This window comes from Thamnophis sirtalis, unplaced genomic scaffold, assembly GCF_051295495.1.
Source record: "Thamnophis sirtalis isolate CommonGarterSnake01/CBP01778 unplaced genomic scaffold, rThaSir2_p1.2 scaffold_1, whole genome shotgun sequence".
Lineage (NCBI taxonomy): Eukaryota > Metazoa > Chordata > Lepidosauria > Squamata > Natricidae > Thamnophis > Thamnophis sirtalis.
In genome coordinates this window covers 29265266-29280172 of record NW_028261381.1, presented here as the reverse complement: position 1 = coordinate 29280172, position 14907 = coordinate 29265266, and the positions used below count along the sequence as shown (strand labels likewise).

The 14907-nt window shown below is 41.1% G+C and overlaps 1 protein-coding gene across 8 annotated transcripts in view; it reads right to left on the bottom strand.

Moving 5' to 3' along the window:
- Positions 1 to 4498: 4498 nt before the first annotated feature.
- Positions 4499 to 14907, bottom strand: part of KCNH7 (potassium voltage-gated channel subfamily H member 7) — a 338169-nt gene continuing 327760 nt past the window's right edge. For all 8 annotated transcript variants that reach the window (XM_087709677.1, XM_087709681.1, XM_087709688.1 and 5 more), the window contains 2 exons: positions 8565 to 8754; positions 4499 to 5403 (listed from right to left, as the gene is read on the bottom strand). In XM_087709677.1, coding sequence (XP_087565803.1) covers positions 5137 to 5403; positions 8565 to 8754 — 457 coding nt within the window. In that variant the 3' untranslated portion in view covers positions 4499 to 5136. The remainder of the gene's footprint in view (positions 5404 to 8564; positions 8755 to 14907) is intronic.

Here is a 14907-nt window from a genome sequence, read left to right as displayed (position 1 = left end):
CGTCGAGCAGCTGGAGCTTCATGGAGGTGTCGCTGGATGGTAAGATGCATACGCGCACTGCACGCGTTCATGTGGAGGATGCCAGGCCCCATTGCAACCATACCGATTGCAATGGGATCCGGAACCCACCATTGTTCTATGGTACCTATTGCATTTTAAAGAATATATTTAAAGCATAACATGCTGTAGAGTTGTCAAAGAGTTGCCGATAGCAGCAGAGTTAGGATATTTGCTTAATGTTGCCAGGCTAATTACTCAACTAAATATTGTAATGAGACAAGCTGATGAATAAAGAAATTGACAGGAGGGAATCACTCATGTTTGTTTTAGGATCTGCTACTTCAATCACAGGGTGCAGCAGAAATCACAAGCTCAGAAAACACACCAAACTAAATGGATGGTCAAATAACAGACTAAGGACCTACTGGATTGATAATCACCAGGACAAAACAAAGCAGAAAAATTGTTCCCAGCAATCTGGTTTGGTTTAAATACTCCACGCAGCCGATTTGTTCTCCTGCTAAGACTTAACAGCTATCTGAGACGTCATGGCAACACTGCATTGTGCAATCTCCTGACCTTGTATTTGGTGCACATTTTTCCCAAAAGGTGCCCTAATTCCAAAAACAGGATCTGGGTAACGATTCAAACTGCAGGGTACCTAGGGTGGAAGTTTCTGGCAAGGCAAAACTTGGTCTCTTAGGGTTGGGACTGCTGTAGCTCAAAACCTTTAGGGAGACTTGTCTCCCACTTTTTTTCCATGTTTGAAGATTTGTCTTCTTCCAGTGGCATGGTAATTCTTGACAAAGTCCATCCACAATGTTCATGGCCATTTGGAACAAAGTCTAAGTTCTGTTCAACAGATAGAGAAAGTTTAATATCAACTCTTAAAAAAAGATGAGGAAAGCCTGCAGCAATTTCTGTAGAGGCTCTGTTAAAAGCTGCTGAATAATTTCTGCGTTGCAAACACAGCTTGGAAGAAGTATAAATTAGAGGGCCTCATAAAACAAGGGTTGATATGGTACTGAAATTCAAATTGGGGAGGGCTTAATTCATAAAGAATTCCATTGTTAAGAGGATGCATCCATTCACTTGGCAACAATGATCTAGATTTCATTATGACTCAATAGTATCACGTAAAGCAAATTGACCCCATACTCCAAGGTCTGAATAGCTTCAATTAATTATGTTTCCCCAAGCAACTTCTTTTACGCAATGGCACATTTAGAGGGGAAAACAATCTAGTCAGCTCTCTTGTCATTCTACCACTAGATCATTATGAAAGTAAGTTCAGCTTACTTTTCTAGTTAAACACTTCTAAGTTGTTAGTGAGACTCATGATGTTAGGAATGAAATACTTCGTTGGACAAAGAAACATTCTGCTTTAGTTAAGGTTGCAAGAATTGGATATGTCTAGTTTAATGAAAAGTCGTCCAAGGGGCAACATGATAGCAGCATTCCAATATCTAAGAGGCTGCCACAAGGAAGATGGTCTCCAAACCCCTGAAGACAGGACAAGAAACAATGGAAGGAAGCAAGGAGAGAAGCAACCTAGAACTAATAAATTTCCTGACAGAATAATTAATCAGTGGAACCACTTGCCTCCAGAAGTTGTGGGTTCTCTAGCATAGGTGGTTTTAAAAGAAGAAATTGGACAACCGTTTTTCCGAAATAGTATAGTTCTCTGAAATGCTTGAGCAGGAGGGTTGGACTAGAAGACCTCCCAGGTCCCTTCCAACTCTGTTATTCACCCTAGCCAGTTTCAATCTATCATACTTACCTTTATTAGGAAACATCTAATAGACTGCCACTCCTAATTTGTAACAAATGGTACTGAAAGAATACGTTTATGAAGGCTGTGGTTTGCTGGTTACTTACACCATTTTCTGTCTCCTAAAAAATACCAAGCTAATAAGCCAAGCAGCTCTGATGATATGTCAAACACCAACTATAGGTTGCTATCAAGTTTATTACTTTGCTTCAGAATAATTCTACAGGCTAGCCGAAAAGGTACTTAAAAGGGGAAATGGACAAAGGTATAAATGTAAGATTTATTTTGTTCAACTGGAAAACTATTATATTTTTCTTCTAAACAGAAACCATGGGAAACCAGAGCAAAATGGAAGGCTGTGGGGTTCAATATAAGTTGGAGGTTGGAGATGAAACTGCTATCAATCACTTGATTATTATATATGGGCTTTGAGGTGATATATTAGGTGAGGGAGCCAGGTGCCTATTTTTCACATCAATTAAAAATTACATTAAATAGAGTTGATATGCTTAAGTGCCACGTATTTAAAAATCTGTTTTAGATCACAGCAAGTCACAATTTCCTGGAACTCGTTTGCTGCATTTTAGAGAATTCTTAAAAATCTTTTAAGGAGGGCTTCAGCACTGAGCTCCGTTTTCACTGGCAGCAGGCTGTTGCAGCCGAAAACGGAGCTCAGTGGCCCATTTTCGCTGGCAGAGCGCTCAGGCCTACAGGCACCCCCGACACAAGCAACATCAAGCTGGCCACGTCCACCCCAGTCCTCCGAGGTCAAACTGATGTGGCCCTCAATGAAATCGAGTTTGACACCCTTGTTGTAATGAGTCAGACATATCATAGCCTTATCCTTTGCTGATCCTGTTTCAAAGAGCAGCAGAGATTCTTATGGCGATGCAAGTGAAGTGGTACTTTTTATGTTTAAATTTAAACATTTCGGAGCACAATTTTCAAATCAATGTACGTTTAAACTGTGTAAACAAAAGACCCACTCATCAGGCTCCTTTGAGAATCTAAAGTGATTTGGGGTTTTGCTCCTGGGGATGGGCAATTTTTTTTGTGATTATAAAAGCATCATCCATCTATGAAATTGAGAGCAACTCTGTGAACTATGGTGTTAGTTTTCTGTTGCAGTCTTTCATAAATCTCGGGCCTGATCATCAGATGATGTGGCACACTGATATGTGTCTAAGTAACCGCAGAAGAACATTGTGGAGAATGTCATCACTTTATGGTGACATTTCCATCACACTGATTCTTTTAAACTCTCCCAAGTTGAGCAAAGAGATATAAGAATTCAAAGGGCTTGAAATAAGAAATCTTTTTTTAAATTGACATCAGAACAGCTGAAGAAAATAAAAGTCAAATGTTTCAGTTTAAAACTTTTTTATTTTTGCTTCATTAGTCAATCTGTTCAGTTGTTTCAATTTCCCCCTTTTTCCTATAAACAGCCACAGCCATGCAAACGCTCAGAATTAGGGAGGTTGTTTTGAATGTAGAGGGGGAACTCTATATTCTTTGCCTGCCTGCCTCTATCTATCGTCTGCCTGCCGATATCCATCCATCCATCCATCCATCCATCCATCCATCTAGTCTGTCTATCATCCATCTATAATCTATCATCTTTCTATCATCTCTAATCTACAGTATATTCATCCATCTAGCTTGTCTATCATCCATCTATATCTAATCTATCAGCTTTCTATCATCCATCTAATCTACAGTATATCCATCCATCCATCCATCCATCCATCCATTGTCTAAACATGTATCCAAACATAAACATTTATAGTTTCTCCCCTCCCCCTAACTCCATTGTTTGATTCTCAAACAGTGCATCTTGAGAGAACCTCTTTTCAAGAGCTGCAATGTTTCTGGATTACGGTAATTTGAGGGGGGAGAGGGGGAATCTGCTTTGGATGCAAATCTTCCCATTACAAATTTAGAATCTGATACCGGACCACTCTAGAAAGAAGAAAGTATACGTTTAACAGAAATCTGTTTTTCCTACCATCAATGTCTACATACTCTGTCTTGCTGGATCTTTTGTTACAAAATGGGCAGAAAGCTGGCTGGCTAATATTCATTTATAATTCTGCATATGCTGCCTCCCCTAAGGAACTGTAGGTAAAATATGGCAGCTATATCTGGATTTTCTTATTTCTGCAATGACCCAGATTGCTGTACATGGATGATGTGTAGTCGATAGACCAGGCAACCATAGAAAATTGATCAACCCCTTCAGTTCAATGTTACTTATTGAAATAATTGTAGACACCAGAAATGTTATATAAAAGGATTCTCTAGTGTACTTATATTGGATATGCACTCAAGCTTACAGTTCTGTGTTCACACATATTGGGGGCTAGAAAGGGAGCAAGAGAGGTATCAAAGGATTACAATGAATTTTTTTTAGTACTCAGGTTTTTTTTTTAATGCTTCCATTCAACTAAAAAAAGACAACATTTTCCAGTTTATGTAGAAATTATGTTTATTGCATTGTTTGTATTTGAGGGTCTTGACAGCTAGCTGCCTTTGAGGGTGGCAATTTATAGCAACGATAAAATTTCAGTAAAGAAAAATAAATTAGAACATTAAATGATTCAACTATTGTAAACTGAAGTCACAAATGTGGCTTTCCATTATGCAGCCGAGTTACAGGTTTTTTTTCTTTTCTTTTTTCCAAAATGTATTTGTGTTTTGCTAATTGGGTTTTTACATGAATGATGTTCAAACTACAAAGTTTCCGTAGAAAAATCTATGTTTTCCTTATGTTCAAAGCTAAAGGAGGTTGCTTTGCAAAATGCTCAATCCTAGAAGGGTAATTGTAGTGTTTTCCAATAAAATAAAAAATAAATAAAATTAGAAGAGAAAATTGTTGGAAGGTAAAGTCGTTCAAGAAAAGCAAGTCGTTTTTGTTTTTGGGTCATTCTCATCTTTTTTTTTTTTTGAAGGCATGTCCGCAATAAAATAGTTTTTAATTGAAAACAGTAAACAGGAACCTCCATGCAACAGAACCATTATCATTTCCAAGCATGCAAGGTGCTTTTTAAAAAATTAAAAAATAGAAGGTGCCTCGAGAATGCTGGCAGTTTTATATTTGCAACATACCGTTTTTGTTTGTTTGTTTATATATGTATATATCTATATATTTATATATTTACATTTGTTACTGATCAACTTTCCTTACAAGCTTCAAAGATAGGAAAATATACAGTACTTTTGCATATAATGGTATATCCTTGTAGCCCCTGAGTCAAGTATTGAGATTTTGATAGAAAAAACAATAGTAAAGGAAGAAAGAAAAAAGAAAAAAAAACCCAGACGTTAAAAGCACTTACATTTTTAGGTGATGTAATAATGCAAAAGGGTCATTTCCCAGGAAGACCAGGATCAGAGACATGCCTATGGAGACCCAACATTCCTGTCGTGCTTAGGGGAGATTCGGGCAAGGATGGGTGCCTATTTGGGTGGAGGTAGGTCTTACGGAGTGATGGGACTGGCTCTACAGAGCAGTCGTGCTCCTGTTCCAAAAGGGAAGCCAGGTTATCTTCCGAGGCCAGGTGAAGATGCTCTCCACTTGAGAGGGATTCTTTGGATTTCTCTTTCAATTTGTCAAGATCCAAGAATTTGGGACCCTGAGAAGACACAACAACAAAAACATGGCTCCGTGGTGTTTATTGGCATTAAAAAGCAGCGCAGAACATTGGTGGGTTGTTTTTTTTTTTAACGAGTTTACACTACTGGAGAATTTGTTTAAAAATCAGCAGTGCTGAAATCAGAAGCTTAATAAAGGTGCTTCATCTATAAGACCCATGGTGGCCCAGTGGTTAGAAGGCAATAGAATAGAATAGAATAGAATAGAATAGAATAGAATTACAGAGTTATAAGCGACCTTGGAGGTCTTCTAGTCCAACCCCCTGCTTAGGCAGGCAACCCTACACCACTTCAGACAAATGGTTATCCAACATCTTCTTAAAAACGTCCAGTGTTAGAGCATTCACAGCTTCTGGAGGCAAGTCGTTCCATTGATTAATTGTTCTGACTGTCAAGTGTGGCCTTACCAAGGCATTATAAAGTGGCATTAACACTTCATGTGATCTTGATTCTATCCCTCTGTTTATGCAGCCTAGAACCATGCTGGCTTTTTTGGCAGCTGCTGCACACTGCTGGCTCATATTTAAATGGTTGTCCATTAGGACTCCAAGAACCCTTTCACAGTTACTACTATTGAGCAAGGTACCACCTATACTGTAGCTGTGCATTTCGTTTTTCTTGCCTAAATGTAGAACCTTACTCTTTTCACCATTGAATTTCATTTTGTTAGATAGCATTTGTCAAGATCCTTCTGTATCTTAAGCCTATCCGTATTGCAGGCTGACTGCTCCTTCCAGCAGTTCGATCCTAACAGCCCCCATCTTCCTAAGGATGACTCAGCCTTCCATTTTTCTAAGGTTGGTTAAATCAGGACCCAGATTGTTGGGAGCAATATGCTGACTCTGTAAAACCGCTTAGAGAGGGCTGTGAAGCGGTATATGTCTAAGTGCTATTGCTATTAAGTAATCCGCTATGTTTCTGAGCAACAGATACACATCAATGCACTCCAAATGCCGTGACTTATATCCACAATCGAGCCCAAAATTTATGTTGCTACGTGAAACAGTTGTTAAGTGAATTTTGTCCCATTTTATGATCTTTCTTGACATAGTTACTAAGTGAATCACTGCAGATCTTAATTTAGTAACATGGGTGTTAAGTGAATCTGACTTCTCCCCACTTACTTTGTCAGAAGGTTGCAAAAGGTGATCATGTACATGGCAACCATTTTTGATCACATGATCATGCCGGGAATGTTGCAATGGTTGTGTGAAAAACATTTGTGTCACTTTTTTCAGTGATGTTGTAACTTTGAACAGTCACTAAGTAAACTGTTGTAAGTCGAAGACTACGCTACCTGTAATACAGTGGTGGGTTTCAAAAAAATTTCGAACCTACTCTGTGGGTGTGGCCTCCTTTGTGGGAGTGGCTTGCTGGCCATGTGACCTGGTGGGAGTGGCTTGCCAGCCATGTGTTCTCTCTCTCTCTCTCTCTCTCTCTCTCTCTCTCTCTCCTTCCTTTTGTCTCTCTGTCCCTTTTTCCTTTTTTTCTTTCACCTCTCTCACTTTTTCTTTCTTTTTTCTTTTTTATTTCTTCCTTTCTTCCTTTCTTTCTCTTTTTCTTTCTCTCTCTGTGTGAGTCTGTGTGTGTGTGTGTGTGTGTCTGTCTGTCTGTCTGTCTGTGTCATCAAAAAATTTTGGGACCTTTTCTGTAGGTGTGGCCTGCTTTCCGGGTCCACTGGTGGAACCTCTTCTAACCGGTTCAGTAGATTTGACGAACCGGTTCTACCGAACTGGTGCGAACTGGTAGGAACCCACCTCTGCTGTAATACTTAAGACATTTAGGTGGATTTCTTCCCCTTTACAGCTTTTGGAATGCAGATGCCACTTTTGTAGTTGAAGGAAGAACTTCTTCTCCCAGGTCACATGCAGGCGAGCAAAGCAGAGAGACAGGAAGGAGGCCTCCCTGAGTTCAGCTTTCAAAGGCCAATGAAGGAATTAAAACAATTCAATGAATTCAAACAACTGCAGGGATGAAAAGGCTACTTGAAGTCTGCTTATCAAAGTAGCCTTTATTTGGCTCTATTTCTTTTACAACCAAGGCATGACTCTTGCCTTCAAGTCAGTGGTGAAATTCAATTTTTTTTTACGACTGGTTCTGTGGGCATGGCTTGGTGGGCGTGGCAGGGGAAGGATACTGAAAAATCTACATTCCGACCCCACTGTGGGGCCAGCCAGATATGGTATTTGCCGGTTCTCCAAACTACTCAAAATTTCCGCTACAGGCTCTCCAGAACCTGTCAGAACTTCCTGAATTTCACCCTTGCTTCAAGTCCAGCTAGTCCACCTCCTGGATAAATTTGCCAATCCAGGAAACAGGCTCCTGTCAAACTCAGGGAAATCAAGATATTCAGGCAGTTCAAATGTGTATAAAGATGTATTGTGAGCTTAAGCGTTGTACAAGAATCTGAACTATTCACAGTCAACGGAAATTAGCAGGAGTTAGGAATAGAAGGAATTCAAGATGGGCTGGTCATAGCTCTCTCATGGGCACAAAGGGACTCCGGGCTGATGACATGTTTTATCCCTCCCTTGAGCTCAGCCTGATCATCTTATACAGCTGGGGTGTCAAACTCAAATTTCATTGAGGGCTGCATCAGGGTTGTGTTTGACCTCAGGGGGGCTGGGAGGGTGTGGCCAGGGTGGACATGGTCGGCTCGATGTCACTCATCGAAGGTCTGTTTTCTCTGTGATGGCCTCCTGAAGCCCTCTGCCAGTGAAAACGGAGCCTGCGTGTGGCTTCCTCGAGGTCTGTTTTCACTGGCAGAGGGCTCCAGGAAGTCATCGCAGCTGAAAACAGAGCATGGGTGGGTTGTGCGGGGCCTCCCTGAGCTCCATTTTCACTAGCAGAAGGTTGCAGGAGGCTATTGTGGCCTAGTGGCCCTCCCAAGCTCCATTTTTGCCGGTAGAGGCACCGTGGGCTGGTCCTTCGCTGTTTCCAGGGTGGGCACACAGGCCAAATCTAAGCACTCCACAGGCCGGATCTGTCTGGGGGCCTTGAGTTTGACACCTCTGTCCTACAGCATCTGGTCCAATCCACTTGTGCTGCTTTTCCCATACGGATTTATATGAAGAACATTTTGTTTCCCACGAGAGAATAAAGCTTTAAATGATGTAAACCTATCCCTTTGGAAATGCCTTACCTGTGAAGGACTGAAGCTTCGATCTGTTTTAATTGATGCGATGGGATGAAGACGTCGCAATAGCCGGACAGCTGGTTTCTGGTAATCTGCATTTGCCATCACCATGCTATAAGCAGGTGGGATGAGGGCTGACTGTCTCTGCAACAGCTGTAAGATGGTTTGAATGTCAGCTGTCATTTGGGATTCAAGCCTGGAAAATAGCAGGAAATAACCAGTCTATCAGAATATATATACACTCCATTTTCCCTCAAGCTCTCAGAGCAGAGCGCTATAGATGGTATGCATTAGGTCATGCCCCTTTGAACAGGGTTTCACATGACTTTCCCCTTCTTAGTGGCAGGAGAGAGTTTCTCAATTTTTACACAGCTTATATAATGTGTATTGGTTACATTTTCATTGCCCACTAGAGGCACCATGGGACTGTTTTTATCCTATTGGGACTGATAGCAATAGTGCTTAGACTTAGGCTTCACAGTGCTTTACAATCCTCTCTAAGCGGTTTACAGAGTCAGCATCTTGTCCCCAACAATCTGGGTCCTCCTTTTACCGACTTCAGAAGGATGGAAGACTGAGTCAACCTTGAGCCAGTGAGAATCGAACTGCTGGCAGTCAGCAGAATTAGCCTGCAATACTGCAAAACAATTAAGGAATTCACCTAATTTGAACCCACGACCTAGCAGTATTTAGAACACGGGTGTCAAACTCGCTGCGTCACGTTGCTGTCATGACGTTTTTCCCCTTCATGGAGCTGGGGTGGGGGTGGCCTGCGTGTGATGTCGCCAGTTTGACACCCATGATAGAGGAAGAAAAAAGAGAAAGTTCATTTTTTTATGGGGGACGTAAAGACGTGTGAAACAAAAGCTCATAGCAAAGTCAGCCCTGCAAATTAGCTACCATAAAGATTTCATGTAGCGTTTAAAAGGTTAAGAAAGACTCACGGAACAGTATTTTTAAAATTACAGCCACCCAAAGTAGCTCTTGTGATATCAGCATTGCATGACTTAGCTCATTAAGCTCACTAAGAAGAAATGATAGGGACGGGTTTTCTAAAAATAAGCTGGGGAAAAATTGGAATTGATGCTTCAACTTCTCGCCGGGAGCTTTTTAGCAACAGAAAAACTAAATTGGCATCAGAAATAATGATAGTGATTGGGAAGAAACTCTAACCATACATTTTTTGGCAGAGTGGAAAAATGGAAGCTTTATGGATTTCCGAAAAAGAAATTCTCCTAAATACATTTCCCCTAAGGTTGGTTTTCAAGGAAACATGCTAAACTGTGCAGCTTTCCGTTAAGTTCCAGCGTTTGATCTGATTACAGTTGATATGTGAAAAATTGCTTCCTTTAAGTAACCACTGGGATGTAGCAGTGGGAGAAGAACAGAGATGAGCTCTTTATTTAGGCTTATCATGCTTGCTTTTCTCATATCCCTCTAGCCTCACCTCTACGGGACCTGTGGGATAACAAGACAAAACCATTTCTGGAGAATTCCCTGACATGACACGAAGAACACGCTTTGAATTTTCATTCTGAGTTTAGGAAGTTGCCTCTGTAACTGAGCCTTGCAATTTATCACATCAGCCATCAACTTGGATCGCAGCTGCTCTCTGGCATGAGATTCCTGTGAGACATTGCCTGCGTAAGACAGTTTCACTGGGAAAATCAGAAATCTTCAACAAATTGTACCTGGGCCCCCAGAGCAATGGTTTCCTCTCCCAAATGTTTTCTAACTGGTGAGTGGGATTCCAAAATGCAGATTATGAAGTTCTACCTACTATTTATTCTGATCGATTTCAAGGATGTAAATTCTTTTTATCTATATAGGTGGTCTTCAATGAACAACTGCTGTTGGGATTGGCAATTCCATTGCTAAATGACATTGCCGTTAAATAAAAACCACATGATCATGTGAGCATGCCCAACTTATAGAAATAGCAATAGAATTTAGACTTATATACTGCTTCACAGTGCTTCAGAGCCCTCTCTAAGCGGTTTACAGAGTCAGCCTGTTGCCCTCAACAATCTGGGTCATTTTACTGACCTTAGAAGGATGAAGGCTGAGTCAACCTTGAGTGCGTGAGAATCGAACTACCAAACTGCAGTCAGCCGGAGGTAGCCTGCAGTACTGCATTCTAGCCACTGTGCCACTACGGCTCTGATGTCAGAGCTTATGATGTCAGCTCTGCTGTGGTCGCTAAGTGAATTATCCATGGTCATAAATCATGTCACGTGTTTCCAACGTGTGACTTCCTGCTGACTTTTCCTTTAATTTTGCTGCCATCCAGGGGGACCCTCTCCATCACCATGCCCGCTCGGCCATGCTTACACGCCACTAACACTGCCACGTTGATGTTGCCTCTCTGATGTCGATTGAGCCTGTAGCTGCATGTGGCTCTTCTACTCGGGTGCAACTGCCTACTCTGATGTAACTCTTTTGCTCGGATGCGGCTAACCAGAAAAAAGGCTATGATGACACTGAGTGGGGGTGTGGCTGAGGGTGTGGGTCATGGTGATTGGTGATGGTGGGTGGGTGTCATCTGGGTAGAGTTGTGGGTGGAGCTGGGTGGGGTAATGGTATATATATATATATCCCAGTAAGGGTATGGCTAGCTGATGAGAGCTAAATAGCTTGAAATAGATCTATACTAGTCTCCCTTTATTTATTTATCAGCACAAATACACACACACACACACACACACACACACACACACACACAAGACACACACACACAAGACACACACACACAAACACACACACACACACAAACATATATATATATATGTGGGGGGGGGTGCTGGGACAAGTACAACTTGTGTGTAAAAGAATCGGTGCTAAGCCTACGTTTGCAGTGTGACCCTTAACAGCTGTTAAACCGGATGGCCGTTACCCAAGGACTACCTATAAATTATGGTATTTTTTGGAGTATAAGACATTCCGAAGTATAAGACGCACCTAGGTTTTGGGGAGGAAAACAAGGGGGAGGAAATCTGCTTCTGCCTCCCAGCAATTTGCCTCCTTGCAACAAACAGCAAACAGTACAGACGATATACACTGTTTTTGGTGTTACATTTTAGACTATACTTGTACAGATGCTGTTAAAATTGATGTGGTTTTCTGGAAGCATAGTTATTCTCTGCTATTTAAAAGGAGATACAATAGTACTGGGCCTCTTCAGATCAAGCATTTATTTTAATAAGTTCCTTCATTTTGTTAAGTTGTCTAGAACAATAATAAAGCAGTCTTTAAAAAATAAGTCTAATAATTCTATAGGCATTTATAGTTATTGACTTACCTCCTTGCAGCAAACAGCAAACAACCTGATTAGCACAAGAAAAAAAATCTGCCTCTGCCTCCCAGCAATTTGCCTCTTGCCAGCAAACAACAAGTTTCACTTTCAATTTCAGCATGGGTCTCCCTATTATCAGGGATTGCCATAGCCTATTGCTGCCTCCCCAAGCCCCATTTTCCCCACTTGCTGCAAGAAGGTAAATTGCTGGGAGGCAGAGGCCAAAGGGTGTGAGCTAGTGGGTGGGCGGGGCTACATTCAGTGTATAAGACGCACCCAAATTTTCACCCTCTTTTAGGGGGGGAAAAGGCAATAGCAATAGCAATAGCAGTGGACTTATATACCGCTTCATAGGCCTTTCAGGCCTCTCTAAGCGGTTTACAGAGAGTCAGCATATTGCCCCCAACAATCTGGGTCCTCATTTTACCCACCTCGGAAGGATGGAAGGCTGAGTCAACCCTGAGCCGGTGAGATTTGAACCGCTGACCTGCTGATCTAGCAGTAGCCTGCAGTGCTGCTTTTAACCACTGCGCCACCTTGGCTGCTTATACTCTGGCATATCTTATACTCTGAAAAATACAGTAAACTTTATCACAGGTCTTTTCCAAAATCAGTATCGTCATCTGCAGTTTTTTTTTTTTTGATGGAGGGCTGAGTCTAAGAAAAGAGTGTTTGATGAAAGCAAATTTCCTCTTCTCAAAGGGTTGGGATTGCTAATTCCTGGGATTACTAGATGGATCCATGGCCACCTAAAAAAGGTTCTTCTTCTGGATCCCGACAGATGGATCCAGATTCTTTGACCGATGGGATCCGAAGTAGACCCTCCTTGTTGGCACGAGTAGGACAGCCATAAATCTTGAGTTGAGCCCCTCACTGTTAATGATTACTGGAAGCCTATGTAAACATTATCAATCTATGGAAAGCTGGGATATCTGCATGCATTGTGTTACCTGCTGTAATATATGTTTTAATGCAGTATTTTATTTTTCCTGGAAATTAGGCCATTGCTATTCAGGCTTTATTGGCTCATAGACTGCAAGACAAGTGGCTTGCCCTTATATTGGCTTCAAATTGCTTGTTAAAATGTAGAGAGAACATGCCCAGGAGCACTTACTATCTAATATGGACTGAATTTGTCAATTCAGGATTAAATTGGCCATTTGTCAGGACAAAAATGATGACTGTAGTAGAATACCGGGGAGATGATGATGATGATTTTTTTTTTTGAAAAAGGTTACAGGCCTGAATAAAAGCCAATTTCCAATTAGATGCAGCTTTGCCTGCTGGCAAGTCCTTTTTTTATCTTTGTGCAGAATTTATTCTGGTGGTTTACGGGGTATGATCCTATAAATACCACCGGAGCAATGGTAAAGGGCAGTGCCAAAGGCTGCCCTTTTCATATCCCTTTGGGACTTTTTTTGAATTTGGGAAAGCAAGTATGATTTTCTACTCTGTTGAGAGGTCTGTCTTTAGTAACTAGCTCAGTTCATGTTTGAAAATCTTTAGGCATGTATCATACAGGTAGTATCTGACTTAAGACTGTAATCGAACCCCATATTTCTGTTGTGAAGTGAGACGTTTGTTAAGTGAGTTTTGCCCCGTTTTACAACTTTTCTGGACACAGTTGTTAAGTGAATCACTGCAGTTGATATGTTAGTAAGCCAGTTGTTAAGTGAATCTGGCTTCCCCTTGGACTTTGCTTGTCAGAAGCTTGCAAAATGGGATCACATGACCCTGTTAGGACACTGCAATTAATGTGAGTCCGTTTCCAAGCCTCTGAATTTTGATCATGGGGATGCTACAAAGGTTGTAACTGCAGAAAACAGTCATAAGTCATATTTTTCAGTGACATTGTAACTTTGAACAGTCACTAAAGGAACTGTTGTAAGTCAAGGACTACCTGTAGTTCTATTATTCAATTGATACCAAACCAGTCATTTTAGTTACAAAAAATCTGAATCATGTCTGCAGGCACAATAGGAATTTCCTTCCCTCTCCCCCCATCTGCATGTTTCTCTCTAGAACACGGGTGACAAACTTGCGGCGTCGTGTTGCCGTCACATGACGTATTGTGACATTTCCCTCCTTCACTGAGCTGGGATGGGTGTGGCCTTCATCCAGTTTGACACCCCTGCTCTAGCATCTCCCAATTTTAGGACTAATATTTTTGGTAGCAAACATCTGGATGACCATGAGATGTATCTGTCAGGCCTGCAGTTATATCCCTTTTAGGATCTTTGGCCTGCCACACTCTCTCTTATTTCATTATGCTGTTTCATTAGTGTAGTAGTTGGGAGGGGGGAATAGAAAGGAGTAGAATGGTGGAATGTGTTGTTGTCATTCTTTTCTAGAAGCCCAAGGTCATCTTTTGTCTCCGCACCTCTGCACCTGACCAGAAGCAGCTGGGTGGAGATGCCAGCATGGAAGAAGATTGGACCATGTGATGGATTTGTGGGTGTGGGGACAAGATCATGAACTTTCAATTGGGTGGGAATCCGATGTAATGTCCAGAATTGGGATTCCACAGCACGATGCCAACATGTCTGTCTTATTAAATTGGAACTTTAAGGATAGCTCTGCCTTGGACTCTGATTTAATTCTGCATGATATTTGGAACACTGACAGTATCTTTTTACTACAGCCCTATGCTGGTAGCTTCACCCAATCTCAAGAGAAAATTGGGAAGGGGTGCACAATAAATGAAAGTTTCTTTATTTAGAGTTTGATAGTATACATGTGTGCAAAATGTTCCATGCACCAACAAATCTGGATGGACTAATCTGGATGGCCCATGTCTGAATTAAATTAGATAATTATTATTCCTTCCTAAAGGGAGACTCTGATTTTTTCTCCCTGTTTAAAACAGACCTATTTTTTTTCTAGTGATTTTTCAAACAAATGTAAGTTATATTTTTTACTTGTTAGAATTTGTTGTAGCGAATAAAATGGTACAAATAGTTTTAAAATGAACCTTTTCCTTCTAATCTACAGTAATGAGTGGGGATTTTTCTAATTATTGGAATGTTATTACAACATCTTGCTCTATTGGACCATTTC